The following is a 21,953-nucleotide window of genomic DNA, read 5'->3' as shown; positions in this document are numbered from 1 at the left end:
AACTATTTCCCAAGTTTTAGCTTTATTTAAAGCATCTAGTTCAACTTTCATTGCTTCAACCCAATGAGGTATACTTTTTGCTTGATTATAATGGGAAGGTTCATAGTAAGAATGCAAGGCTATTAGACAAGCTCTATAGTTAGGTGAGAGAGTTTCATATGAGACAAACCTATTAGGTGAAATTGATTCTCTAGAAGAACGCCTAAGGGAGGTCTCTTCTAGGGGTTCATTAAGCCGCAAGAATTTTTCTAAAGCACTAATAGGTTGGGCTTCCTCACGCCGAGTGTATACTTGGAGATTGTCACCATTAGTTGGTGATACATCATTATTATGAGAATCATGAATATTTTCTAAAACTTTCGGATGACTCAAAGAGTCATCATTTGAATCTTCTAAAAGATCATTGATAAACATATAATCAATTTCATTTGGTTTTTCCAATATTTCAAATCCATTTTCATCTTCTAAAAAGGTCACATCTTTGGAGACAAATAATTTATTGTTTTTATGGTCAAAGCATCTATAGCCCTTTTGATTTTCACCATATCCTAAAAATACACATTCTATTGCTTTAGGTGATAATTTATCTCTTTTATGTAAGAGAACAAAGCATTTACACCCAAAAATTCGAAGACGATTGTAGTCGGGTGTCATATTAAAAAGTTTTTCATAAGGAGAGATATTGTTCAATTTTGAAGATGGCATCCTATTGATTAAATAGGTGGAGGTTAACACGGCTTCGGCCCAAAAATTTTTAGGAATATTTTTAGAAATGAGTAAGGATCTAGTGGTTTCCAAAATATGCCTATGTTTTCTTTCCGCTAGACCGTTTTGTTGAGGAGTTCTTGGGCAAGATTTTTGATGACAAATGCCATGTTGTTTTAGATATGATTGAAAATCATTTGATAAGTACTCTCCACCCGAATCGGATCTAAGAATGGATATTTGACTTTGAAATTGATTTTGAACTTTTGCATGAAATTCTTTAAAGAAGTTAAAAACTTCCGATTTAAAGTTAAGAAAATAAATCCATACATATCTAGTATAATCATCAATAAAAGTAACATAATACGAATAACCACCTTTAGATAGAACCGGAGATGACCCCCAAACATCGGAATGCACCAATTCAAAAGGTCTTGTTGTTACAAAGGTTCTAATAGGAAAAGGAGTAGACTTCATTTTGCCAAAAATGCAATCTTTGCAATTGATATCTTTTTCTTTACAAAACTTGTGTCCAAAAGGAAAAAGATACATTTTAGAATAACTTGGATGTCCAAGCCTTTTATGCCAAGTTTCAATATTTTTGTCTTGGACATAAGTACAAAATGAGGTATTTGGAAGCATTAAGTTATCCATAAAATAAAGGTCTCCCTTCCTATGGCCTTGCCCAATCCGCTTCCCGGACCGGAGATCCTGCACAAAGCATCCTTGGGATGAGAAAGATATTTCACATCCATGGTCGGCTATTTGAGAAACGGAAAAGAGGTTAAGATTTAATTTTGGAACTATTCTAACTTTTGGAACAAGAAAATTTTGAACATTTTTAGAATCAAGAGTTCCAACACCATTTATTTTGAGAAAAGTTCCATCGGTCGTAGAGACACAAGACATTTTTGAATTGGTGTGCACATTGGTTAATGCATTTTCATTAGGGGTCATGTGAAAAGAAGCTCTGGAATCTAAAATCCAAGAGTATGTATCGAGAGGTGATGATGAGGCAATGGCGGCACCGGAGGTAGAAGAAGTAGCCTTTAGAATTTTTTGGAGAGCCAAGGAAATTTGTCCAAGAGTATCTTTGAGATCCCCGTTCTTGCCGTCATCTTCTTTGGTGGATGATTCTTCAACGGAAGCCACCTTTGGCTTGAATGCTCCATTTAGCTTTGGGCAAACGGGTTTAATATGCCCCGGCTCATAACAATGATGACATATAATCATTTTTCTTCCACCACTCCCTTGCTTACCAAAATGAGGTGGTTTGTATGTTTTGACATGATTGCCGGGTTTAGATACGGCAAGAACTTCATCAATGCTTTTACCCATATTATGCCTAGTCTCTTCTTGAGTAATCTCGGCAATAGCCTCTTCTAAGGGAGGAAACATAGATCTATGGAGAAGTGAGGATCTAACTTGTTCAAATTCGAGACAAAGCCCAAATAAAAATTGAAACAATCTATCTTGTTCCATTTGTTTTTGTCTTAGTACCACATCCTCCATAGACACCCATTTAGGCTCTAAAAGAGCCAATTCATCCCACAAAGGATTTAGAGCACTATAATAGTCTTGTATGCTCATGTCACCTTGTTTTGTGGTTCTCACTTTTTCTTGCAAAAAATAAGCTCTTGCAAGATCCTTTTGGGTAAACATACCCTTCATAAAAAACCAAGCTTCATTTGCCCGGCGGAATTTTGCAATATTTGCACATACCTTAAGTTCAACATTATTCATAAACCATGCTAGGATTTTTGCATGGTTACTCTCCCAATCTTCCATTTGGTGATGATAATCTTCAATAGCCTTGAGACGAGCATCGCCTTCAAGTGCTTTCTCTTGATCTTCTTCCATCTTTGTGAGCTTTAAGTTGGGGTTCCGGAATGGTCCCCATTACATAACCCCAAAGCTTCTTGCCTTTGAGATTATTCTCCATGGCGGATGCCCACATCATGTAATTTTTCCCATTGAGCTTGAATGATAGATCGATCTTGACTTCCATTGCTACAAAATGGAGGTGTGAGAAAAAAAGGAAAGTAGAGAGATACACGATTTTACCTTAGAAGATCGTATGGCTCTGATACCATGTAATGAAATATGCGGAAGAATCCAAGAATGCTAAAGCATTCACTATGTCCCACACGGACAAAAGCAACAAGCATAAGAGAGGAAATCCACTAAGGGATATACGAAAGGCCTTATAAAAAGGCTACACACATGAAAAATAATATCACTATTATTGAAGAGGAGCTCTCAAGAGCAATACCACATACAAGGGGGGTTCCCCCTATTTATAAGAAAAGGAGACCAAAGGGGCCGTTGGGAGCCCCCAACGGTCACAATTGTGACCGTTGGGGGCCCCAACGATTCCATTGTGGGGCCCCTTTTCGGTATCCAAAAAAGCATTTAAAAAATAAAAAACAAAAATTAAAAAACAGTGAAATAAAAGAAACAAAACAAGTACCCCTATTGGGTACTTGTGAAAAGACCATAATACCCCTATCGGGTATTATGGTAAATATACATCTATATTTATATATATATATAGATGTATTATTACATATGTTTTAACACATACTTGGAGGGTGAATTTGGACCAGAATGTAGAACAAAGGCAAGAAGAGAGGACAAACTTACAATCCTTTGATATTGATTTGGTTATGAGATTGGTGGACTTTGTGGAGTCCAATTTTTCATAGGATATCTTCTTTTAGAAACCTTCAACACAACCTGGCGAAATCCAATACCAGAATTCATAGACTACTGATCTCTGCCTCATAAACGAGTGCCTTGTAGGAGGGATGGGGAAAGGCATAACCTAGCAGGTAATACACGTAACTACTGACTCTTCTCCAAATTCAAAAGCAGAAAGAAGCCAAGGGAAAAAGGAAGTTATTACTAAAAAGGGAAAACAACAGTCAAAAGTTAGGACTAGAAGTCGCCTTCAACAAAGAATAGAAGAAGATAAAAGAGTTACAGAGATTGAAGCCGAGTTAAGTGTTGATCCAACCAAAAACAGTCCTCTTGTGACCAAAGAGATTGCATATTTTCTAAAATTTCTTCTAGGTTGCACTGCTTGTTTGGAAGCAGCAATAGTTTTTCTAACCAAAAGTGACCAACATGTAGATTTTACTCAGCATTGCAAAACCTTCAACCACTTTTAACTCTCTTCACTATCCCTGTCACAATTACGGGGTTTTCAGGAAGCATAAGGATATTGCTGCCTTCTGCAAGGAAGCTTGGCCAGATTATTTCCCCCTTGCAGTATTGGTAGGATCAATTTTGATTTTTTTAAGCAATTGAGCTTCCTACAAGGTGAATTCTCCATCATTTTTAGATTGTCATAGGTTAGCAACTTTCCTTTGAGCACAAGCCACAGCCGACAGTACTCAAATTGCTGTAGACAGTAGACGCCAATACTGAACATGCAAATATGAAGTTGCACCCATTAAAAAAAAACTACAATTTTTTTAAGTACCTTGTGCATGATGACACATCATAGATATCAAACTTTGAAGGCTCTCAAGCTAACGTGGAGCAGGCATCACTTGCTTGACAGACTTCCCAGTGCCATTGTTTCCTCCATCATCTTGTTTGTAATTTGTAACTTCTTGAGTATATCTACCTATGATAGATGGCATTTTTTAAGGAAAGTAATTCCTGTGCCTCATGCATTCAACTACAGTTTGTTCTTATTGTCTCACCCCTGTTCTCATTGTGATTGAAATTTGAACTAGGGGATGTAGTGATGGACAGGTGGTGAATTATTGGTGGGGGTAGGCGGCATATACTTGTATGATTTCAAAAGTTTGACAGAAAACTTCATATGAAGAACTATACAAAATGTATTGGGTGTTGATAACAGATTTCAAATTTTCATTATTTCTTAGAGGTATCTGGAGCTGTTTTAGCAGCAGTAAAAATCTATGGTAATTGCAGTAGTTGCAGAAGGTATCACATCTAATACCTTTCATATATTTAGCAAGTTCCCCAATGATTAACACCCAAGATGGTTCATCATATGTAAGCATGAATGTGTTCGTGTTGTTCTTATATTTGCCAAGAGATTACTTTTAAACGGATGGAACTATTAAGTACTTTTTTCTTATATCTGAAGTAAAGCATTGGCAGAGTCTCCTTGTTAGATAAAGCAAATCTCCTGTTGGAACTGATTATTTTTTAAATCATTTTATCTGCTTTAGACCTTGCAGTTGTGACCTCAGATACTCAAACAATAAGAGTTATATGTTTTACATATAGATGGACTCTTTTTTGTTCCACTAACATGTGCACACAAACAGGATAAAACTAGATCTTGAGTGACTAGATGTTGAGAAAAGTGAGATTTTCTTGTGTATCATAAAACCATGTTATGTTGTAAATTGGATTTCAAGCATGATGGTGATGGAAAATTCATCTCATTTATTTGGTAAGAAAAGATCCTGATCATCATAGTAATCATTTTGATTGAGACAGATTGTGGAATCATTCAACTTGCTATCTCCTTTCACGGACTGATCTTTACCATGTTTTTTGCATGAATAGATTATTATGTATCTATTGCTAGTTTTCAGTCTGCAGCCATTTGTAATTGTGAGAGGATGGATGTTTCCATTTTGAAAATTAGATCTACAGTGTGCCATCCAGTGTTGACATCTTAATTCTGCTTGGAGTTCATACATAATCATGATTGAAGTTTCTAGTGCATGAAGACCAATGGATTTCCATAGTAACTGGCATTGACTATTCTTTAAAAATGGTTCTGGTATCTGACATATTGCTCCTGTGATGGAGTGTGAAAGGTTCTCGAGTTCTCATGTTCAATTTTCTCTTGAGGAAAGATAAAATATTATCCCAAAAGGGTTAGAACAAAATGAAGAAATATCAACTATACTGGAAATTTCATAAATATCAATATTCAAGTTCAGGAGGCATTGGAGCAAAAGAAATTCCATGGCTACACGTGCAATATGAAGTCTAGTGTGCCATAGTTGATCAGTTCAAGTCTTTGTGGACATCTCTTGAGGAGTATATAGATTACACAGTTGCTTATTTTATTATATTATTAAAAATGGATGGTGCTAACTTCTGGCTATATGCATAGACAGTTGTGTTTTATAGAATTTTTTGGGGCAAAGGGCATGCATGCTCAATATATATCAACTTGATTTATATATATCAACTTGAAATCAATGCACACATTTTTTGGGTGCTTTAGATGTATCCTCCTATTGGGTTTCCTTCTCATTGCCATGCAGCTTACCTGTTCCTTGATTTTTTTTCTTTCTTGAATATAAAGTTGAAAGAAAGGTCCTGGAATTTAGTCATTTACTTAATATAGTTTTCTTTTTCATCATTTCTGTAAGCTGTGTTGCAAGATACAGATGGTTATTCGTATTGAGGTTGAAAGCACTCAGTTATGTGTCCAATGCTCACTTCAGTTGTTTTTTTTTCTTTCTTCCCTATCAAATTCTTTTATCATGAAGTAGATATTTGTTTTTATTGTGATGTTGTGTCTGTTACTTCTGAACATTTGAGGGCCTTGGGTCTTTTATATTTAAACATTTATCTATGTTACATTGTCTGTCTGTATGCCCACAGAATTTTATTGGTTTTCACCTTTTTATTTATGTATTTTTTAACTTTCTGATTGAGCTGTAATGCATGTTTTAGTTAGTTATTTGTCTGAGAATTTTGTCAACATTCTGCACCTTTCTACCTCAGATATGTATGCAAGTAATCTTCTCCGTGTTGTCATGGAAAATCGAGTGTGTTAAAGTTCTCTCCATGTTATCGTCAATGTTTATAGGTTTTCGTGTTTGTGGCTGCTGAGTATGAAACTCCTCAAAATTCCTTAAATCAGGTATAAGCTTTATTTAGAATATTTGTCTCTTATTTACAGATACATGTTATTTTTCAGTCTCGACATACATGCAACTGGAGTGTTGTGCGATCGTAGAATGCTATTGCGGTTGAAGGGAAAGTTTTATAGGACGACTATTAGGCCCGCTTTACTATATGGTACGGAATGTTGGGCTGCCAAGAGACATCATATTCAAAAAATGAGTGTAGCTGAGATGCGTATGCTGAGATGGATGTGTGGAAATACAATAAAAGATAAGATTCAGAACGAGGAGATACGTAAGAAGGTAGGCGTTGCATCCATTGAAAATAAGATGAGAGAGAATCGTTTACGGTGGTTTGGACATATTCGGCGAAGGCCTGATGATGCTCCAGTTAGAAAGATGGAGAAATGGGAAAATATATTAGTTAAAAGAGGTCGGGGTAGGCCTAGGAAGACATGGATGGAGGTGATAGGAAAGGATATGAATGCTTTGAACCTCACCGAGGACATGGCATTGGATAGAAATGATTGGAGGAGAAGGATTCATGTGGAAGACCCAAAATGATTTTCTTTTTTGGTTCATATCGCCGACCCCAATTGTTTTGGGATGAAGGCGTAGTTGTTGTTGTTGTTGTTGTTGTTTGACATACATATCATTCTCATTCTTTTATTGATACCAAGAAGTACTGTGGTACTTGTAAAAGAAGCCATTTTTTTTTGGTTGGGGGTTGTTGGGGAGGGTGGGGGAGTGGGGAGGATTAGGGTTTTCTATATGTTCTCAACTTCCAAATTGGTTATTTCTGGTGATCTATACTATCACATGCCTTTGCCTAAAATTTTATTCATGATTGGTTAGAATCTGGTCCATGATGGGTGTCATATAGTTCAGAATAACCGTTTGCCTAGGTCCTTAGGTAATTGTGCCTATTTTCATTTTTCAAACTAGCTTTCTGCAGGAGTGACTGGTGCTAAATCTAATTAACACATCCTTTTCAAAGAACATATTATGAATGAAATGCTGTGAAACTGGTGTGGATTGATGGCAATGACTCCTTCAAAGTATTTCTCGTAGCTTCTTATCACATTTGAAGACCGAAGATACAAGTTCTTTGGAGCTTAGCTTCATTTTTTTCCCATCCAATATGGCATGCTTCGGTTTTGGCTTTAGTGCTCGCCCATAATAGAAAGGCTTGTTCAACTTTTATGTGTTTCCATTCTGGTAGAAAGACTGCATCTAGATTAAGAAGCTATTCACATGCAAACATCAGAAATAGATAGAACCAGATAAATGCAATCTTTAAGTGTAAAGCTAGCATATGCTTCTGTGACAGATGATTTTGTAAAGGCGACCATGGACTGGTTCTGTTCAGAAGCCTTTCGTTGGCCTACTACCAAATAACATATATTTATAGATTTAGTTTGTAATTTGGATATAGTAGTGAAATATGTGAATGGACTGTACGCTTGATTTTTGGAGATAACTTGATTTTCAGAGATAATGATCTCAATTTGTTTTCAAGATACTTTCCTCAAGGAAAAAAAAATATTCTGAAGATACTGTTATTTTGAGATGCTCTTGATGAGGGCTAAATTGCCAATGTAGGTTTATGTTTTTGAGCAACTCGACTAAGCATCAGGAATCTTAATTGCGTGGCGCTGTAGTGGCACACCTGAATCTCAAGCGTAGTTGGCGTCTTGAACTTCAATGTTTAGGATTGATGGTAGAACTGTTTTTGCAGGTTTTTCTGTTTTACTAATACTAAGTCATTTTGTAGGTTTCCCTGTGGGATGGAATAATTTCTTCAAAAGAGCAAGCAAAATTTCAAATTCACACCACAAACAAGTATCGCTTTATTGATCAGGTAACTTAGATTCTTTGCATGGCTACGGGAATATTGTCCTATCATCTTCAAAGTCAGCTATGCACTCCAATAATGACCCTTGACTGACGGTTGCTTATTTAGCTGGTTCTACTGCTTCTTTACTTGTAGTTAATTTTGTAGCTCTTCTTCTTTTGCTGGCAACTTCAGTTGTGAATCCTTATTCTCTCAAATACGATTTCAATGTTCAAACCATGAATTCAAGACTCTGCGGCATCATTCGTTGAGGCATGGTGAGTCTTATGCCATATCACACTGATGTAGCTTGGTACTTAGTACAGTGACTTGCTGAGGTCAGTTTGGTTGCTTCTGTGCCTGCTGCCTTGTTCTGGGTCCCATGCTTCCATTAGATTAGTTTGGGACCTTTGATAGTTAGTTTAACTCTAAAGGTTAGGGTTTCATGCTGCATTTCAGCGTTTCTGTTTTCATGTCTTTGTAACCATATCATCATATTATTTGTTGTTCAGATCAGAGTTACCAAAAGCTTCTAGATAGGTGGGAAGCCCGCTTTTCCGAAACTCGCTTCGGAAGCACGATACTTCTCTCTTCCGAAACTTGATGGGAATCTCGATTCTCCCACGCTTCTCCTATGCTTTCCACATGCTTCATCTATTCTTATATGTTTTCTCACTCTACTTTTCATGATTTTGTGTTTTCTCATGCTTCTCACTCACTTCCATGTGCTTTCTCTAAATTGGCAGTCATCATTTTTAGATCTTGTTAAAAATTTAATTTTTACACTAAAAAATCATGAAATTTAAGAATAGTCACTTATTTTAGCTTTTATTTGCGTTTCATTTCTATTTCCATTCAATTCTTATGTTGCTTTTTTTTATTCCTCGTTTTTCGCTCTCGATACATTTTAAAATGCATCGCTTCTCGCTTCTGCTTTCCGTATCGTTTCCTGCATCCGGTTCTTAGTCTGACAACCTTGGTTCAGATCATATATCTAGTTTTTGTCAGCATATTTTCACTCAATTTCGCCTGAAGTAGGTGCAGATGAAAACCTGAAACATGATCATGAACTTGATGCAGCAACCCTGAATTTATTTTCCTCTACACCCAAACAATTTCTCCTTTGTTTTTTTTTTTTTGGTTTTCAAGCGCTTGTATCTTTAATTCCTTTGCAGGGGAGCAATCTCAGAGGCAAGAAATTTAACTTGACACTTCATTGGCATATCATGCCTAAGACTGGAAGAATGTTTGCTGATAAGATTGTCATGACCGGGTACCGTTTGCCTGAAGGATATAGATAATGTATCGATTATCAAGTACTTGGACGTCTTCAGTGGAGTAATATTGCTAAAAAAATGGACACTAGCTTTAATCAGTAGGACCAAATTTTGAATTTCCAAGTTAATTATATTCTTAGTTTGTTTGATAGTCTTGTTGGATTAGATTAGTTAAAGATGAAAACAGAAAAGTTTTCATATCTTCGGTCTCTATTCTCTGGTTCCCTTGTACCGATTCTTGAACTAATGTAAGGTTTTTTTCCGAGTTTGTGAGAAAAAAAAAGAAAAAATGGTCTGAACTTGATTACAGTGAGTTCAATGTGGACTTCTTACCGCTCTTATGAGTATGGATGATTAGGTTTCTTTATCGTGGCCTGTATTCTTTTGGAGCATGGATGATGTTTGTTCGTTATTGCTAGTGTTAATCGCCCTGGAAACAAAGAAAGAAAGGTTTGAAATTATTAGGTTAGCGTATCTGATGGGCCATTGATAGGGTTGCAAATGGGTCCGATTCAGAAAGAGGAATTTGCAAAATTTGGCTGTCCTGGATTCGAACTCACCTGACTCAATGTATTTTTGGATCCAAAACCTGACCCGTTTGCATCCCTAGCCATTGACGTTGCTGAACCCTGGGGTGACGAGTGAGGATAGAAGTGATGTTGTGGAAAACCTCTTTTTTTTTTTAGAAAGAGAGAGAGAGAGAGCCGAAAGTAATTCAACATTATCACTCATGAAGATCAACAAAATGTTGAACCCATGAACTGAACAAGAACAAAGCCAAAACAAATAAAGAAAGCACAAGAGAAAAGAACATTAGACAGAAAAATGGGCTCATGCCAGAGCCGCTTTCCCAGATTGCGACAAATGATAGGTAGCATCAGCAGGAGGGAGAGGTTGCCCAGATTGCGACAAAGGATAGGTAGCATCAGCAGGAGGGAGAGGAAGATCACTAAGATGCATACACAAGATCGCATAAACATCTACCAAGATTTTATGCACCAGGTTTTGAATGTTAACTCGAATATGACGAAAATGAGCATCGTTTCGTGCCATCCAAACAAACCACCAAGAAGTAAGCAACCATGTCAGAGCCTCAAATGTTAGACCTATCAGAGTTGAAGGCCTGAATTTGATTGTGTATATGTAAGGCTCTCTGTTTGGGAGCCTTGCATTGATATGGTCCATATGGAAACACCATTTCCATGTGTTATCAATATACTGTTTGGCTAAAATGTGGTGTTGAGAATGGAGCTGCCAAAAATATCTTGTGATGTTTGGGCTGTCAACTCTATTCCCATTGCAGTTTTTGAGCAGCACTGGTGCTCCCAAATAGCAGAGAACTGAGGGAGGGAAACCACAACATACCTCTGATTCAAGGCTCCCAAACAGAGCCTAAATTGCATTTGGGAAATGCTTTATAAGAGATGCCCTTTTTCTGCCGAGTTAGACTTTGCTGATTCTAATTCCTTTTATTGATATATTTTTCTTCCTCTTTTCTTTTGAGACATCACTTGTTCAAAGTTCCAACAAAATTGATTGAGAATCTGTAGCATAGTTTGGTTAACCAAGGTCGGTTAAAGGAATGTTCTAGGTATTGGAATATGAGTTTGTTACCCACCTAGCGCAGACTAGCTGCCCTGAGAACCTGAACTGTTGGGCTACGTTTCAAGTCGTAGGAAACTTTTTCCTTTCCGTCATTCCCCATCATGGTGGTGGCAGAAAGCATCAAGGGAATGCAAGTGGGCATCTTATTTCCCAAGATTGCGGATGGGGAGATGCGATGCAATTTATATGAGAAATAAAAAAGGAAAGGGTGGGAAAGAAAATACCCTCGTATTAGTGTCGCTATGCATGGCTTCAGATAAAGATGAAACAGGAATCGTTGTCTTTGGCTTCCTTTTCTCCTGAACATTTTTATACCCACACCACACGCTCCTTGTTTGGGTTTCGCGTCTCCTGTCATAGGCTCTTGGTTAAAAGCTTTCAGTGATGTACCCCACTAGCCTGCTTTGGATCATTGCAAATCGTCGATTGAATCCTTACTGTTCTTTCCATCTTTCATTCATAGAGCAATCATCCATAGCCCAAAGTGTCACCGTCATAACTTGATAGTGGCTACTGCTTCTTGCTGTTGGATTCGGTTACTTGTTGTCTTCATGTATTACAAACTTGCCATTCTGTTTATTTAATTGTATGTCTTAAAATTTTTGACATTTACCCTTCAAGGGATCGTGCTCACCTTTCCTTTTACCAGTATTAACTATATTTTCCCTGGTTGAATAGTACTTTTATGGTTATTGTTTTGTTCTTAGAAATAAGTGATTGCAGTCAATTAACTGTTGTTATCTATAGTTTTTATGTGCAGAAATTTACTTATAATTAAGAAAAATATTATACGGTTGTTGACTCTTTCCATAGTTGCAGAAAATTTGTTTTAGTTCTACTAAAGATGGACTGTCCATTAATGATGGTGCATAATCTATTTTCTAATTGCTTGATATGTGCATGCTTGTTGCAGCAAAATGATATGATTATTTCTTTTTATTGCTATCTATGCAGATATCGGATCCTGAATACTTATATGTGCCAAAATTTAATAATATTCAGAACTTTGACAAGCAAAATGTGTGCTAGTGAGTTGGCTAAAACTAACAAACTCAATAAAACAAACTTTCATACATAGAAAATGGGGATCTCACTTGTGTTATCCTTGAAAGAAATTGAATATGTTTTAGAAAATAAAACGAAAAACTCAGGTGACAAGACATTGGAGGAGGATAAAAAGAAATTTGAAAAATACAAAAAAGATAACAAGCTTGCTAAAACTATCATGTTTACTTGCATGGAGGATAACCTTCTTAGGGTTTTCAAAGATTACCCTACTGTTGCTGTGAAAATGTTTGAGACAATCTCTTTGTAATATAACACAACCTCTACTTCTTGAAAAATATAACTTGCAAAATGAATCAAGATGATAATATAGTAAATCATGTGAATAATATAATGGTTATGGCTAAAGACCTTTCAGTTGTGGGCAATGTGATCTCAGCAGATCTCCATAATCCTTAACAACTTACTCCCTTTCTTAAAAATGATCACCATAGCCATTGAGTTCATCTCAAATTGAATTGTCCCAATTGCCCATACAAGTAGCTATACAACATAAACACAAGAATAAAGACAAGCATAATAAATTGCTAGTTGCTAAGGATGCTCCCAGCAGGAGTCATGAACCCTTTAAGCACCCATAATTTAAAAGAAAACCAAATAATAAATTTAATAAAAGGAGTCTAATATTCTACAAGTCGTAGGTATCCTCTCTTTATATCAAGTGCTATAATTATGGCAAACTGGGATACAGAAAAAAATGTCATGCTTACATGAACAAATTCAACAACAAGAGCAATAGCAGGCGCAATGAGGAGAAAGACATAGTCTGTATGATATCAAAATGCATGTTCACTAATTAGGAACTGATTGGATAGTGGTGAACTCTAGAGCAACAAGGCATATTGTTAAAAGCAAGGAAGGGGGAGTCGAGCTGAAAGAATACAAACCTGAAGAACACCACATTTACATGGGCAATAACACCTATAGTAATGTTATGGGTGTTGGTTCATATAAAATTAATGTTTTAGACACCAATGTCTTATTAACTTATGTATTGTTTGTGTTGTTCACGAGGCAAAATTTGGTGTTTGTCCTAGCCCTCATAAAGGACTATGAGATCAGGTTTAACCCTCGTAAAGTCACAATTGGCAAGCATGCATGCTCGTATTAATTTTGAAGGTGTATTTGATAAGAAACATGAGTTGTTTAAGCTCAACTCTAATAATTTGAATAAAGCATTTTCTTCTTCTACTTATATTGATAGTGCCTTAATTGTTGATGTGAATCTTTGGCACCAAAAATTCTGACATGTTAGTTTAGATAAGATGAAGAAAATGACTAGACTCAAATTATTACTAAATGTTAATAAAAATTATTTAATAAATGTGAGTCTCGGATATACGAAAAAATGACAAGAAAATATTTTTTTCAAAAGAAATCATTAAGGCATCAAAATTATTGTAAATAGTTCATTCAGATATTTGTGGACCCTTCAGAGTCTAAACCCATAGAGGAATGATATATTTCATTACTTTTATTGATGACTTCTCAATATTTGGATATATATACTTGATGTCTCATAAGTCTGAGGCATTGATTAAATTTAAAAAATATCATAAGTGGAAAGACAACTTGAACATAATATTAAAATTTTAAGGTTTGATCAAGGTGGTGAATATACATCGAATAAATTTAAAGAATATTATCAACGACATAAAATTCTTCGACATACAATAATGCATCAGACATCACAAAAAAATGGTGTCTTTGGGAGATATATTAAAACTCTCGTGAACATGATCTGATCTATGTTATTTGATGCATCTCTACCTAAAGTGTTCTGGGGAGAAGCTGTGTGCACAACTATGTATATCTTAAATTGAATTCTCTCCAAAGTTGTAATCTCAACTCCCTATGAACTTTAGTTTGGTAGGAAGCCAGGCTTAAGCCATCTTCGAAGGTGGGGTTCTATAGCATATGTGAAAATCCTTGATCAATCAAGAGACAAGTTGGATGGCAGGTCTATTAGATGTACATTTATTGGATATCCAACTAGATCAAAAGGCTATAAGTTTTATTATCCAAGTATCGTCCTTATTGAAAGCAGAGATGTTAACTTTTTGAAAGATCAAAATGCCAATAGTAATGCTCCCATGAATGTAGACAATGATCTTTATAATCTTATTGATATTAATGATTTATTGAACAATTAGATAATAAATCAACTGAAGATGATCATTTTGACCATCCAAAAGATGATGTATCTTCAGATACAACTCCTTCGTCTTCACATCAGACGATTATTGGTCATAAAAGGCCAAGAGCTCCTCTAACTTATTTAGATGATTGCTATGTATATTTAGCTGATGAGCTATATTACTCAGTAGATCTTGATGAAATAAATGATAATCTAGCATATAGTAAAATAATTATTTTACATGAATCATTAGACTGGGTAAAAGCCATGGATGAAGAAATTGAATCAATTAAGAAAAACCATGTCTGAAAATTATCAGATTTACTCAAGGAAAGAAAATCCATTGGGTATAAATGAGTTTATAGGAAGAAATATAAGTGTGATTCATATAATTGGACTAGCAAAGTAAGTAGTCATTTTTCTTTGTACGATACTAAATTTTTTGTATCCAAATCTACTCCAATTGCTCACCATTTGAATTCTACCAATTCGGACTTTATGCAAGAAGATTAGGGTTCTTTGGGCTAGGAAGAGTTATGAAACATTGATAAATTTAAAGCTTGGCTAGTGTCCAAAGGGTTTTTGCAAAGGGAATGAGTGGATTATGGAGACATGCATTTTCTAGTTGCAAAGTCTGCATTCATTAAGATAATTTTGGCTATTATAGCATATTATGATCTAGATTTATATTATATAGATATTAAAACTGAATTCTTGAATGGTGATATGAAGAAAACATTTTTATGGTACAACTAGAATGCTATATTGTTAATGGTCAAGAAGATAAAGTGAATAAGTTGAAAAATCCTTATACGGTCTTAAGCAATCACCATGTCAATAGTGTTTGAAATTTCACAAAGTCATATGTGACATTGGATATGTGGCTAATGCCCTTGACCATTATGTATATCTATGAAAATGTGAGATCAATTTTGTTATTTTATCTCTTTATGTTGATTATATACTCTTGATTGAAAATGACAATGATATGATTGTCAGAACTACGATATGATTAAGTACTCAATTTGAAATGAAAGACATGGGCAAGACATTATATGTTCTTGGAATAAAAATTTCTTGAGACGAGTTCTAGACTTTGATGTCTAAGTTAAGATAGATATATTGACCATATTTTTAAAAAGTTTAAAATGCATGATTGCAAGTCAATTGAAACTCCTGTGGCTAAAGGGGTCAAGTTAAGCAAAAATGATTATCCTAAGTGAAGAACAAAAGAAATTGAACGCCCCTTATGATCAAGTTGTTAGAAGCTTGATGTATGATATGTTATGTATCGGACCAGACATTAGCTTTGTTGTAGGTCTTATAAGTAGATATCAAAGTAAACCTGGATGGTCTCATTGGCAAGTTGTAAAAAAAATATTTAGATATTTGAAAGGGACTAAAAACTTAAAACTATGTTATTAGACAGATAATTTAGAAGTAATCGGTTATTTCGATGTTGTTTTTGTTGAAAGCAAGGATGACACCAAATCTACTTTAGGCTATATTTTTCTCTTTGGAGGTGGTGTTGTTTCTTGGTCCTGCAAGAAACAAGGTAGTCTAGCTCTACATACAAATGCAAAATATGTAGCATGTAACATGGTTACTACTTTTTCCATCTAGATAAGTCACTTCATGAAAGATTTAAAGTTGGAGATAGCTGATATGCCAATACAATTATATTGTGACAATCAATCTGCTATTAGCTTGATGAAAAGTGGAGTAGATAGCTCCAGAAGCAAACATATAATGGTAAAATACCATTATATTCATGACATGATTGAAAAGAATGAGATTACAGTCGATTATTTGTCAACTAATTATATGATTATTGACCCTTTGACAAAAGGCATATCTTATGAATTATTTTCTAAACATGTTTAATGCATGAGTTTAAGATATATCTAATAATCTAGTTATGATGGTTAAGCCAAATTAAAGTGCAACACCTCATTACTAGATCTAAATACAAGTGAAAACCCCTGAATAGTGGGAGGTAAATCACTGCATTAATTTTTGTTCGACTCTCATGGCCAATTGGGAGATGTTGGCCTATGTTAATGGGTCGTGTCCTTGATGCCTCTCAGTGGGATTTATGCATTTGAAATGAGTATGGCTCACTTATTTCAAATGCATGAATATGATAATCTTTGGATTATTGTCTATCCGAATAATCTTTCTTCAAAACTATTTATTCTATTAGATAGGCCCTACCTAAGACGTGTGCGATTTTGGAGGAGTCAGTTATGCTGGGTATGAAGCAACACCAGGAGGTGAAATCTATTTAGCCTAGAACTTATACAAGATTCGGTAGATGGTGAAACACTATCTTAGCCCTCTTGAAGCAAGCCCTCTACTACACTATCTCTCTTTATATCTCCCTTCTCTACTCCATTGATCTGTTGCTTCATCGATACACTGATCCATCAAGTGCATTCACAAATTTTGGGTTGTTCACTTGCTCAGTAAAAATGATTGGTGGTTGTGAGTGCACTAACAACCACATCCATGAGAAGCTTTCCTTTTTTTTTTTTTGCTTCATTTCCCTTTCAGTCCTTTAGTTTTCTTGTGAATGATCAACTTGATGTTGCACTAGCAAATCAATGATGTGTTCATGCTCAAGGGTCTTGTCAAGGGTATTCATGAGGATTCTTTCTCAATTATCATGTTTGGTTTGGTATACAATCAAGCATTGATGGTTCTCTTTGTTGCTTGAGAAAGAGAGAGCAAAAGCACAAGAAAGACTATCATATTCATGAAACTGTTGGGTTTTTGGGACCTTTATGTGCGTAGAGAGGGAGGAGCACGAGATATAAAGAAGGATATAGAAATGGGGATATTGATTAATGGCCTGCTTCAGGAAGAATAAACAAATATGGATATTGATTCTCATGTTCCTGCAAAGGCAAGGGCTGAGTTTATATAAGCCTCCCCTGGGTAGCCGTTTTCCAACACAACAGTCTCCTTGGATTCCCAAACGTGTTGGAAATCTAATGAGATGTAAGGTCCACCACTAAGATTGTGGTCTCTTGGGGTTCCATATGTGACACCCTATAGCCACACTTAATCTAGATCCTATATTAGATTTTGTTTTCATATTGGATTTAGTTCTTGGATCCAATATCTTCTACTTGACAATATGGGGCAAGTACTCATATTATATCACAACTAGTGCATCATATATCATATATAACACTTAATGATAAAACATGCACCTAATAAGCTTCCATAATTTCTTGGGTTATATCAATGATGTTTTTCTCACATGTTATAGGTTATTTCTCAAATAATCATGTGATTTTTTTTAGTATTTAATCTTCAAGTATGTGATTTTCATACATGCTATGGGTCATATGGATCTTTCCATCATTCATATTCAAGTATGAGTATAAGGTTTTCGCACATACTATAGGCACTTTCGTTCATTTTTTAAGTATGATGTTTTTCACATATTTTCATCATCATATAAACTATAATTCTTTTCACGTATGATATGGGTTTAGCCATGACATTATCCTTGCATGCACTAATTTTACATAACCATGTGGGTTTCTCATCATGTTGTAATTTAAATTATAACTCTTAAAGTGCAATACTATATTCAAACAAATACATTATATTATGGGTCTCATTTTCTTAGTGAGTCATGGGGTTTTTATGACTCTTCTATGACCATCTCATAAGACATCTTTATGTCCACATACACACTAGTAAAGTACTATGAATTTTCATCATCCATGAAAAAATATAATTTGATAAACATAGCAAATACTTTCACTTTTTAAAATTTCACCATAATCAATACTCTCACTATCCATGTACATCATCATCGCATGTAACTTGCTTAAATTTTTTTGAGGTTAACTACCACCTCATCATCTTGGATCAATATATCCAAATCCAAATAGTCACAAATATGACTACTAAGACATTAATAACACGATGTTGCATACCATGCATACGCTTCTTAACATATGAAAATATCTCTTCATGCATTTATAAAATAAACCATAAGGAACATGATTTATAATGGTTATTTATCATCATATGCAAATAAAATATATCCACATGCATGTGTAAAATTATAATTCAGCTCTCATTTTTCCAATGCATTGCATTTAAGCAACATATACATTAAGCTGTCATAAATTAGAAGCAATATACATAAGTAATACAACTTAAGTCCATATATCCAAATTCATGCACCAGATGCATATCCAATGATAGTTATCTCATTTCCATTTGGATATGCCAAACATGATAAGAACATTCTAAGACTTTAAACTTATAAAAAATGATAATTAACAATCATGTCAACATACAAGTTCAGATCCATTACCGAATCCACTAAAAAAATTTATATCCAAATCCATTGGATTTGTATGAGTCCATATCCAAAATTGACTTGGGATGCTATCATCAAGTCCAACATGATCCACATTAAAAATGGATCTCCATTTAAGCTTAAGTAACTCATACAAAATCATTCATCATAAGAGATTTGACAATTATCCAAATCTATATCTAAATTCAAATAGATCGATACCATACATCCAATATTATACCTATCTAGATTTATCCGGGTCATATCAGAACCCATACAAAATATATTATTATTAGGTCCAAATATCTGACTTGATACTATTCAGATTCATCATAAACTCTAGATCAAATCTGGATCCATATCCCATATTTAGGCATTATACTTTTTTGAATCCATCATAAAACCTGGATCAAATCTAAATTCATATCCCGTATCCGAATATTATACTTATATGGACCTATCACTAGATCCGACCAATAAGAAACTATTCAAAAATTTATACATGCATAGTTCCACATAACCAAGTTAAATAAAGTTGAATGACATTCATGAATAGATTCTATTTGAACCATAACTGAGTTCATATCATACCATGAGTTTTGAGTAAAAAGCAATTTTAAATTGGATCTCAATACTTAATCCATGTTGAATTATTTGTTCAACACCCAAATAACCTTAAAAACTCATAAGATCACTCATTCAAGTATAATAATAGTTCATGCAAGTTCAAATTTTTTTAAAAGAATCTAATAGCATTGCCTAGATCCAAACTAATTCAACTTATTCTATCTGGATGCAGATAGGTTCAACCAGATCCAAAATATTTTATTAGATCCAATTAGGTCCATGTCATCTTACTAAATCCAAACATCTGATCAAATACTGATCAGATCCAATCTTAATCCAAACATCAGATCTAATGGATCATAATCTAGTTAAACTTAAAATATCATAAAAACTGGATCAATACTAAGCCATACTGAATCCATATATTAATATGATCCAAAATACAAATAACTCATAAAGCATATCAAAATAACCTCCAATTATATACAATATTTCAATATCTAAAAATAGATGCATGCTAAAAACTCCAATCTCTCTCGTACCAGGGTAAAAATCTAATCTAGATTATATCTGGATTCAAGAAACCAAACCAATCAAGAGTTTTTGGATCACAAAATTTAATATATCTAAATTTTATGGATATTACACTAATCAAATATCGAACTTATGAAAATAATCCATGATCCAAACCTATCTGGATCTGGGAGGTATTTCACAAACCAGATATGCTTTTCTGCAAAATTATAAGTCATAAGGCAGTTTTGAAAGAAAATAACAAACAAAAACACTAAAATAGATTTTTCAAAACTTTCTGAGTTAAACAGAAAATTAGGTGGTTTTCTATAATTTTAAAAAAGTTTGTAAAACAATTTTGAGAAAATCCTAAAACTGTGACCCTATCTTTGATATTTTCCAGAGAACAGGTATGTTTCTAAAATTACCTAAAAACAAAGTCCCTCTTCTATAAACTAGAGGACACAACATGAATAATCTAGAAAAGCAGGGGCAGAATGATAATATCGCGCTAAACGAGGACACAAATGGTAAGGGCAGAAAGATAAAGCACTTTTTTTTGTCTTTCTCTTTTATTTTATTTTTTTATTTTCCTTTATTTTTCACCCTTTCCAATGGAGGCCTTTAGGGTTTCTCCCTTATGAAAGGGGGAAAAACTTTAGTGAAAAGAACGGGAAGGTGGAGCGGCGACCGTCGCTGCCTTCACCGTGGGTTTCAATAACCGTCCGACTAACATAGGCCTGCCCATTCGATGGAGGGGACTCCACCCCCTCCAATAGCTCTACTGCCTCTGCTGCTTGCCGATAAGCAAAGCGACCCTGCACCCAAGCACCACCATCTCCTCCCATGACATAGATCACCACTACCTCCCTCTGCAGAAGCGGCTCTGTCGCTCACCGCTTCCTCCTTTGAGAACCACCACTATTGTGGCCATGTCATGTCGACAGTTGCGCTTGACGAGGGTGGACGAAAGGCCATCGCTTCTCTTCGGTGACCCCTCTGGTTCCCGCTTCGCTGCCCTCTCAACGAAGGGTGTTTTTCCTTTCCTCCTCTTGATGCAAGTCTCAATGGTCGCTAGAATCCGGTGACCTCTTGACTAAGGGGTTTTTCCCTCACAACCATGCCTTGGTTCTGGGTGAAGTACTCATAGAGCTCTAACCAAAATGGGGACGACACCCAACGATGCGATGATGAGCTTGTTGGAGTTGAGCATGCTCAGGCCTAGAAAGTTGGCCACCAGTGCCTCCCATATCTCTCGATCATCCTTGCATTCCCTTCAGACGATCGTCACCGCCTTCACCTTCCTCTTTTTTTTCTTCAAATGTCGAGCTTTGGCAGCTCTGTCGATCTCAGCTATCTCTGACTCCGGTAGCAATGTCGTTGCAATGGTCTTCTTTGCCTTCTCATGCAGGCGACGTCTGAGACTCAGATCGATGAAAAGCTTTTCTTCCTTTTTTTTTTCTTTCCTGACTCAAACCGACAACAAAGGTCAATGGGTATGGTCAACCTTCTATGGTGGCATCTCTCTGGCAGCCGTGGGAGGGGTCATCTCTGCTCTGCAACCGATTTCCACATGATCACTGTCGACATAGCCCGGTGATTACTAGGTTTCTCGACTGTGACGTTGTCAACGATCTGTTGATTCTCTATATACATCAGAATCGAGCTCAGATACCAATGTTGCATTTCTTGGCCTTGGTGTGCACAATGAGAGAGGAGCACATGAGATATGAAGGAGATGGAGATGGAGATGGATACGGAGAGTAGAATGAGAATAAGGATGGTGATTAACGGCCTGCTCAAAGGAGGATAATCCGATATATATAGATAGCGGTTCTCCTATTTCTACATAGGCGCAGGGATTAGGTTTATATCTACCTCCTTTGGGTAGCCATTTTCCATCATAAGTCTTCTTGGATTCTCAACGTGTTGTGAATCCAATGAAATGTGGGGTCCACTACTAAGATTGTGGTTTCTCGATGTTTGAGACCACACAAATAATGCCAAAAGAAAAGTCTGTTTAAAAATTATAAACCTTCTTAACCGCTAGCACGGCCGTCGCATCAACTTGCGA

At 35.6% G+C, this 21,953-nt stretch overlaps 1 protein-coding gene across 3 annotated transcripts in view; it reads left to right on the top strand.

The window, feature by feature from the left end:
* The window catches only part of LOC149833818 (signal peptidase complex subunit 3B-like), a 33,367-nt gene extending 23,390 nt beyond the window's left edge, over positions 1-9,977 (top strand). Inside the window, exons 4-6 of one of the 3 annotated variants that reach the window (XM_090009868.1) lie at positions 6,521-6,574; positions 8,332-8,418; positions 9,567-9,977. In XM_090009868.1, the coding sequence (XP_089865994.1) occupies positions 6,521-6,574; positions 8,332-8,418; positions 9,567-9,692 (267 nt within the window). In that variant the 3' untranslated portion in view covers positions 9,693-9,977. The remainder of the gene's footprint in view (positions 1-6,520; positions 6,575-8,331; positions 8,419-9,566) is intronic. The other 2 variants (XM_090009869.1, XM_090009872.1) reach the window with 2 other exon arrangements.
* The last annotated feature ends 11,976 nt before the right edge of the window (positions 9,978-21,953 follow it).

The sequence above is a fragment of the Nuphar pumila genome, chromosome 6 (genome assembly GCF_984573655.1).
Source record: "Nuphar pumila chromosome 6, dmNupPumi1.hap1.1, whole genome shotgun sequence".
NCBI classification, from domain to species: domain Eukaryota; kingdom Viridiplantae; phylum Streptophyta; class Magnoliopsida; order Nymphaeales; family Nymphaeaceae; genus Nuphar; species Nuphar pumila.
The sequence above is the reverse complement of the archived record's forward strand: the minus strand, read 5'-3'. Positions and strand labels throughout refer to the sequence as shown.